This window comes from Priapulus caudatus, unplaced genomic scaffold (assembly GCF_000485595.1).
Source record: "Priapulus caudatus unplaced genomic scaffold, Priapulus_caudatus-5.0.1 Scaffold2194, whole genome shotgun sequence".
Taxonomy (NCBI): domain Eukaryota; kingdom Metazoa; phylum Priapulida; class Priapulimorpha; order Priapulimorphida; family Priapulidae; genus Priapulus; species Priapulus caudatus.
Genome location: NW_014579255.1, coordinates 59,967 through 67,515, shown reverse-complemented (window position 1 = coordinate 67,515; position 7,549 = coordinate 59,967). Strand labels below are relative to the sequence as shown.

The following is a 7,549-nucleotide window of genomic DNA, read 5'->3' as shown; positions in this document are numbered from 1 at the left end:
AATTTTCAGTAATATTGAAAATGACTTGAAAAAATTGATTTTACGGTAACAAAATAAACATGCCGACGATAGGCAATTATTTATTTATTTACAGTCAAATTAAGGAGGTTAGTATTATTCGTACAATAAAAAATAATGCAAAATGGGTTTATAAATATGTTAAGATTAGGGAGCAAAAACAATAAATGCAAATATGCGAAATCATATCAAGTCGGAGAAGAAGAAACTGCGCGCAATGACGTTGTTCTCTTGTTTTGATATATGATCGGTAACATGCACTGTAGCACATTTACCGCCATCGCCGGTTAGTTGTCGTGTTGTTGTAACTGACATCTCGATCGACTCTGCGGTTTAAGATGGCTCATACATATGTCGTGACAGCTCACAAACCAACGGCTGTCAATGCCTGTTGTACAGGTATGATAAATATTACGTGATAATCTATAAAGACGATAAAGTAGTAAGCTAACAGTGCAAGGCCGGCGCTACAAATTGTTGTCCTCCACTGCGTAGCAAAGTTGGACACACGAGGTCGCACTTTGTAAACAAAAGTGTTCTCTTTTATATATACAACATGACCTAACTGTTTCACGTTGGATGCTCGCATCTGCCCCGACACACACCATTTATTAACTGGATTTTACAGCTAAATATATCCCATAACGTCTACCAATTATTTCACACTATCACTGTACAGCTAGGGTTAGAACTTAGAAATTAACTTTTGACAACGTTGGACTCCCTGCCCTCAAAACGAGGGAGTCCGTAGCAAAATGAGTGAGTCCGCAGTCTGAAGTTCAAAACTAAAGCACAACGTCAACAACAATAACGCATACATGTGCGTATTTTGAAGATTCATGCGATGCATGGCTGCCAAATTTTCTTTGGACATTTGCTGAAAACAATACTGTAATTCCATGAGGCCACAATATTCTGCTACAATAAAGGATCGTTAGACTTAATAGCGTGAAGGTTAGCTAGGTTAGTGTTGAAGATCGGGATAAAAAAATTGTTTTGCAAATGTAAATTTACTAACTAAAATGTAAAGTTTTAGGAAATCATGAACCATTCATTATTCATTGTAGCTGTTATGTTGGAAATATTTGATTAGGATTAGAGTCGGGGTAGAAGTTACTATTTTTATTAGGGTTAAGATTATGACTAGGCTTAAGTATTTCAGTTAGGTTTAGCAGTTAAAATTTTAACTAACACTTGGAATATCAGTTAGAATTATAGAAGGTCAAGAAATTCAGTGAAGGTTTAGGAACTAAGATCGCGGTTTCACGTTCAGTGCGATTACGCGCAGTGTTGCGGTTTTTTCTTTCGTATGACGACGACGATCGGTAACATCTGTGTGTTGTTCACAGGTAACTTCACGGGGCTGGATGACTTGAATCTGATCGTGGCGCGCAACACACGTATGGAGGTCTACCTGGTTGCACCGGAGGGTCTGCGGCCGCTCAAGGAGGTTGACATCCGTGGCCGCATCGCAGTCATGCAGCTGTTCCGCCCGCCGGTACGTCAACGACAATGTCGAGGAAATTATTACGATTAGGAGCGTGCATGCGTATGCTCGTCTGTTTTATAATTACAATCGTTACAAGTACAAGTTACGTGTATAGTTGTATGTACGTATGTACGTATGTACATAGTAAGTAGTACGTATGTACGTACGTACGTAGTACGTATGTACGTAGTACGTATGTACGTAGTACGTATGTACGTATGTACGTAGTACGTATGTACGTAGTACGTACGTACGTATGTACGTAGTATGTACGTCAACGACTCAACGACAATGTCGAGGAGAGGAGCGGTGTCACGTCGGCAACTGAGACACAAAATTTGGGAATGCTTATCTAAACGCTGGATTGCCCAGCGTCGCAGAAATCGCAGTGATTGGTTGAATTAACAGTGTTCCTCGAGATGCACGGCGCTCCTCACATGTAATTTCTGTAAAATGTCTGTTTAGTTACACGCTATTTGTGAGACAGACCTCATGTATGTCATGTTGTGTATGTATATGCAAGTATAGTGGGGCCATGCTTTTGATTGAATTATCAGATTTATTTGCGTAAATTGTAGTCTAAAAAGGGGAAAGGAGAAATGATCAGCTCTAGGTTTTATCAGATTCTGAGGTACATCCTTGCTGAAGTGTGACGATAAGTATTCGCCAACGTGTGACAACTGACATGATGTCACACTACATCGCATTGACGATGTTAACCAATGGCTGCCGGCGATGGTTTCACATGGTTTCTTCATACGTGGTAACCACCAGACACATGTTGTGTTGTTCACCCGATGTTCCATCGTTGTTTACGCGACAATCCTTCGTTGTTCACGTGACGTTCCATCGTTGTTCACGCGATGTTCCACCGTTGTTCATGCGACAATCCTTTGTTGTTCACGTGACCTTCCATCGTTGTTCACGCGATGTTCCATCGTTGTTCACGCGATGTTCCACCGTTGTTCACGCGACCTTTCATCGTTGTGCACGCGATGTTCCATCGTTGTTCACGCGATGTTCCATTGTTTACGCGACGTTCCACCGTTGTTCTGCAGAACGAGAAGAAGGACCTGCTTTTCATCCTGACGGCACGTTACAGCGCCATGATACTCGAGTGGGAGCAGCATGGGTCGGACATGGAGATCATCACGCGCGCCCATGGCAACGTGCAGGTAACAACGCCACGCCATGCCACACTGCATCATACTGCAGCACGCCATGCCATGCCATGCCGTATCACACTGCACCACGCCATGCCATGCCATGCCGCACCACACCATGCCACATCACACTGCACCACACCATGCCATGCCATGCCGCACCACACCATGCCACATCACACTGCACCACACCATGCCATGCCATGCCGCACCACACCATGCCGCATCACACTGCACCACACCATGCCATGCCATGCCGCACCACACCATGCCGCATCACACTGCACCACACCATGCCATGCCATGCTGTACCATGCCATGCCACACTGTGTCACACTGCACCACAGTGTACCACACCATGCCATGCCATCCCAAGCCATGCAATGCCTTGCCACGCCATGCCACACTGCATCACACTGCACCACACCCCACCATGCCATGGCAAGCCATGTCATACCGTTCAAAGATGGCAGCATTGCCTGGCTCGCTCTCAATCGCTCTCGATCAAAGATGGCAGCGTCGCCTTGCTCACTCTCAATCGCTCTCGCGCTCAAAGATGGCGGCGTTGTTGCAGGATCGGATCGGGCGTCCGTCTGAGACGGGTATCATCGGCATCATCGACCCGGAGTGTCGCGTCATCGGGCTGCGTCTCTACGATGGACTATTCAAGGTCATCCCACTGGAACGAGACAACCGCGAGCTGAAGGCATTCAACATCAGGTGAGGGGGCGGGTGGGGGAGGGAGGTGAGAGGGTGGGCGGGATAATGGTGGTGGGCGGGGGAGTGGTGGAGGGAGGGGAGAGGAAGGGTTGGGGAGGGAGGTGAGTGGTTCCTGGGTTCGTTATCATTCGCTTTGCGTTGAAACATGCGGAAGCTGAGCGGTGGTTAGCAAAAGTGCGAAACTGGCCAGTGATGTTGTTAATGCTCATGGTAATGTTGTTTGTAATGTTGTTGTTGTTGTTAATGGCATTGTTATTAATGGTGTTGCTGCTGCTGTTGTTGTTGTTGTTGATGGTTTGGTGTTGTTGTTGTTGTTGTTGTTGTTGTTGTTGTTGTTGTTGTTGTTGTTGTTGTTGTTGATGGTGTTGCTGCTGTGTTGTTGTTGACGTTGTCATTGATGGTGTTGCTGCTGTTGTTGTTGTTGTTGTTGTTGTTGTTGTTGTTGTTGTTGTTGTTGTTGTTGTTGTTGTTGTTGTTGTTGTTGTTGATGATGATGATGATGATGATGATGATGATGATGATGATGGTGATGATAGTGTTGTTGTTATTATTATTACAGGCTTGAGGAGCTTAACGTGATAGATGTGAAGTTTCTATACGGATGTCCCGTCCCGACCATCATTCTCGTCCACCAGGTAAGCAGCGCCCCCTAGTGATCATCAGCTGGCTGTAACACGATGTCATTAACGAGCCGAGAAAGCCGAGGTAGATTTGCAAAGTGCTGGAATGTTTCGTTTGTTGTCACAGCATTCTGTTGATCTGCAGCGTAGAATTTCAAGCGGATACTAATGGTTTTTGCCACTAGGTGGGAGCACGTGACAGGTAATATGAGAATGGCAATATAGTGAATGAAGAATGAAGAATGAAGAATGAAGAAGATAATGAGAATATAGACATATGAGAATATTTGTGCTGAAGGAAGCATGTTATACGAATTGTTTTAGTTCGCATGCTATATGTAATGTGAGATAAACTGCTGGTTCGAAGTTGTCTATCGCTAATACCATTAATGAGAGTGACTGTGATAATTCTTCATGGCAGGATCAAAATGGGAGGCATGCCAAAACGTACGAAATCTCTCTCAAGGACAAGGAATTCCTGAAAGGTCCTTGGAAACAGGACAATGTTGAGGCTGAAGGTAGCATCATTATCACAGGTGAGAACAATGGTTAGCACAGGTGTATGCTCGTTAGCACAGGTGAGAACAATGGTTAGCACAGGTGTATGCTCGTTACCACAGGTGAGAACAATGGTTAGCACAGGTGAGAACAATGGTTAGCACAGGTGAGAACAATGGTTACCACAGGTGAGAACAATGGTTAGCACAGGTGTATGCTCGTTACCACAGGTGAGAACAATGGTTAGCACAGGTGTATGCTCGTTACCACAGATGAGAACAATGGTTAGCACAGGTGTAAGCTCGTTACCACAGGTGAGAACAATGGTTAGCACAGGTGTATGCTCGTTACCACAGGTGAGAACAATGGTTAGCACAAGTGTATGCTCGTTACCACAAATGGATGGCGGTGTGACAGCAGCGGTGACGATGATGGTGATGACAGCAGCGGTGACGAATGAGGTGGTGACAGACCAGCGGCTGACGATGGCGGTGGTGACAGCAGCGGTGACGATGATGGTGACAGCAGCGGTGACGATGATGGTGGTAACAGGGTGTGATGAAACAATGGGAAACGACAATGGTGACAACGGTACGATGACAGAATGTTAGCTTGGTGACATTTAAACCCTAACGCTACCTTAACCTTATTCCATTCTTTATCTTTATTCTTATCTTGATACTAACTCAAAGCCTAATCTAGTCTCAGAATAACTCATACTGGTGAGACAAACGACGAATGAATGAGAACAGAAACCCTAACCCTGATTCTGATTCACCGCTCCCTCCCTCCCACACTTCTACATCAAGCCTCAACAATCTAATGTTCGACACGGAACAGACGAACGGACAGCGCGCGCAGAACGAGAGCGGGAAACAAGTGAACGTGCTCGCTCACACCGGTGTCGGCGGCGAGGTTGAAGTAGAAAGCGGATCCGTCGCGCGAGGCAACGCAGCCAGGTAGTTGATGCCTTCAAACGTTGTCATGTAGGATGCTGGCGAGGGATGATCTCTGCAATGCAACAATGAGCGGCAATGTAGGCCGGCGACCGCAATGTTAACTTACGAGAGCGCACTTGAGAGAATGAGCCGCAATTAGTAACGAGTTTTAATTATTAATCGTGCAAACCACCTCGCCACTACCCTCTCACCACCTCCCCAGCGCTTCTTGCCACCAACCTCCTCTCCTCCTCCTCCCTCCCCTTACCCTTTCCACCCTCCTCCCTCCCTCCCCCCTCGCGTACCTCCTCCCAGCATCTCGACGTGGAGGGGTCGAAGCAGGCAGCTTGAGCACTGGCGAGCGGAGATGTCCGTCCACAGACGCGACGGCGCAGCGTTGCGCGCGCTCTCCGTCGCTGCCGAGCGGAGTCGCGTCCAAGCACGCCACCTCATGCTCCCATCGTCGTCATGGCTGTAACCCATGGCAACGACGCACCCGCGTCACGGCACCAGACGCTCGGCGATCCGCGAATGCTCGGTCGTCGCAGGTCGTTATCATAGTTAATTAGGGCGGTAATTAGGCGCTTAACGCCGATGTAAAACCGTGTGATTTACGTCACGACACACGTGCAGACATTACGGGATGCTTACGTTACAGTTCTGAAGAAATAATACGAACATCACAATCCATGTAGACGCGATCCTCACACCCCAGTGCTTTTCTCATCTGAACCGCTAACTATTTCAGTTTTAGACTAAAATTTTCAGTTAAAACCGTGACAGAAGCAATTCAGCACGTCCTAAGATCGCTCTCATCCTAACCTCTCTCCATGTCAAATCCAGACGAACAACATTGCTTATCAGACTTATCAGAGAAACAAGTGTCCGCATCGGACAGCAGCTCATACTATAACGTCTTACTGCGGTGAGCTCTGTGGTGGAAGTGGTGGGATTCTAGTAAACCCTGTTAGTCCAAAATGTTGTTCACGATACCACGTCCGAAATAGTGGATATGCCAAGCAGGATGGTATCAGAACACCTTCTCGAAAAAATGTTCGTTGGGATGTTTATGAAAGTTCCACGAGATGGCGTGTTACGTTAAGTGTCTTGCAGATGTAATAGGATGGAAGCTCACCATCATTCGTGAGTACAAGCAACTATTTGCAAGAAGAATCTAAGTAAAGCAGCACTCATCCATTTACCTACGCAAGCCTACAGGCTGCAAATTGCAATAGAGAGCTGCCACCTGTAACCAATTATGCAGGCAAAAACTGGCCCCAACACATGCACAGCCACTGCAGTGGCGAACATTACTGACATGTAAGCCAACTGCACAGTACAGAATGATCATAGAATTATACCGATTTAAGGGAATATACACCTTCCTTTATAAACCAAATTTAGCGTTTTGAAATTTTCACTGTGAATTGGTAGCGCTCATACATCCAGCAATGTATAATGGAATTCTACTAGGCAAACCGCGGCAGTCAAAATTCTTCTAACAGACAGTCAACAAATCCATGTTTAAGCCCTCACTTTGAGGTAGGTGGGAGGGGAGGTGTAGGGGAGGGGGTGGGGAAGGGCGTGGGGGGGAGGGGTTGGGGAGGGGAAGGGGGAGGGGGGGGGAGGGGGCTCTATAGCACAAAGCAGTTCACTCCTTTGTTAACAGTCAACAAATCCATGTTAACCCTCCTCTTGAGCGGTCAAAAGGTTATCCGACACTTACTCTTCGCATGTCAGCAGAAAGGACATTTCATGGTCCGCTTCAATAAAGCATAAAAATCTAGTCACCGCTGAAACAAAAAAGTTTTCAATCGCTCCGTCAGACCATGTCCCTCAGAAAAATGTCTAAAAATCTGCCCCTGTGCCCACTGACCATTTGACCTGTGACCTCCAATTTCGGCACAGTGATGGCTTTTCCTACCATGATGCATATCCCACTATCCGAGCCTAGTACGAGCGCGTTTAGATTGTTGCCCGCAATTATGCATTTTCCTCCGCTATACCTTAAGGTAAGGATGAATGTTCCCCCTTCTTTACACTCTTGGACCTTTGGACCTTGGACCGGCCCAGCTTCGACAATCCAAACTCTTTTGACGATCC

At 46.5% G+C, this 7,549-nt stretch overlaps 1 protein-coding gene across 1 annotated transcript in view; it reads left to right on the top strand.

Annotated features, from left to right (window-relative positions):
• The first annotated feature begins 277 nt into the window (after window positions 1-277).
• Window positions 278-7,549, top strand: part of LOC106818378 (DNA damage-binding protein 1-like) — a 22,686-nt gene continuing 15,414 nt past the window's right edge. The window contains exons 1-8 of the mRNA XM_014823093.1: window positions 278-417; window positions 1,368-1,516; window positions 2,566-2,682; window positions 3,245-3,390; window positions 3,950-4,025; window positions 4,432-4,546; window positions 4,926-5,026; window positions 5,349-5,467. Of these exons, the coding sequence (XP_014678579.1) occupies window positions 357-417; window positions 1,368-1,516; window positions 2,566-2,682; window positions 3,245-3,390; window positions 3,950-4,025; window positions 4,432-4,546; window positions 4,926-5,026; window positions 5,349-5,467 (884 nt within the window). The 5' untranslated portion in view covers window positions 278-356. The remainder of the gene's footprint in view (window positions 418-1,367; window positions 1,517-2,565; window positions 2,683-3,244; window positions 3,391-3,949; window positions 4,026-4,431; window positions 4,547-4,925; window positions 5,027-5,348; window positions 5,468-7,549) is intronic.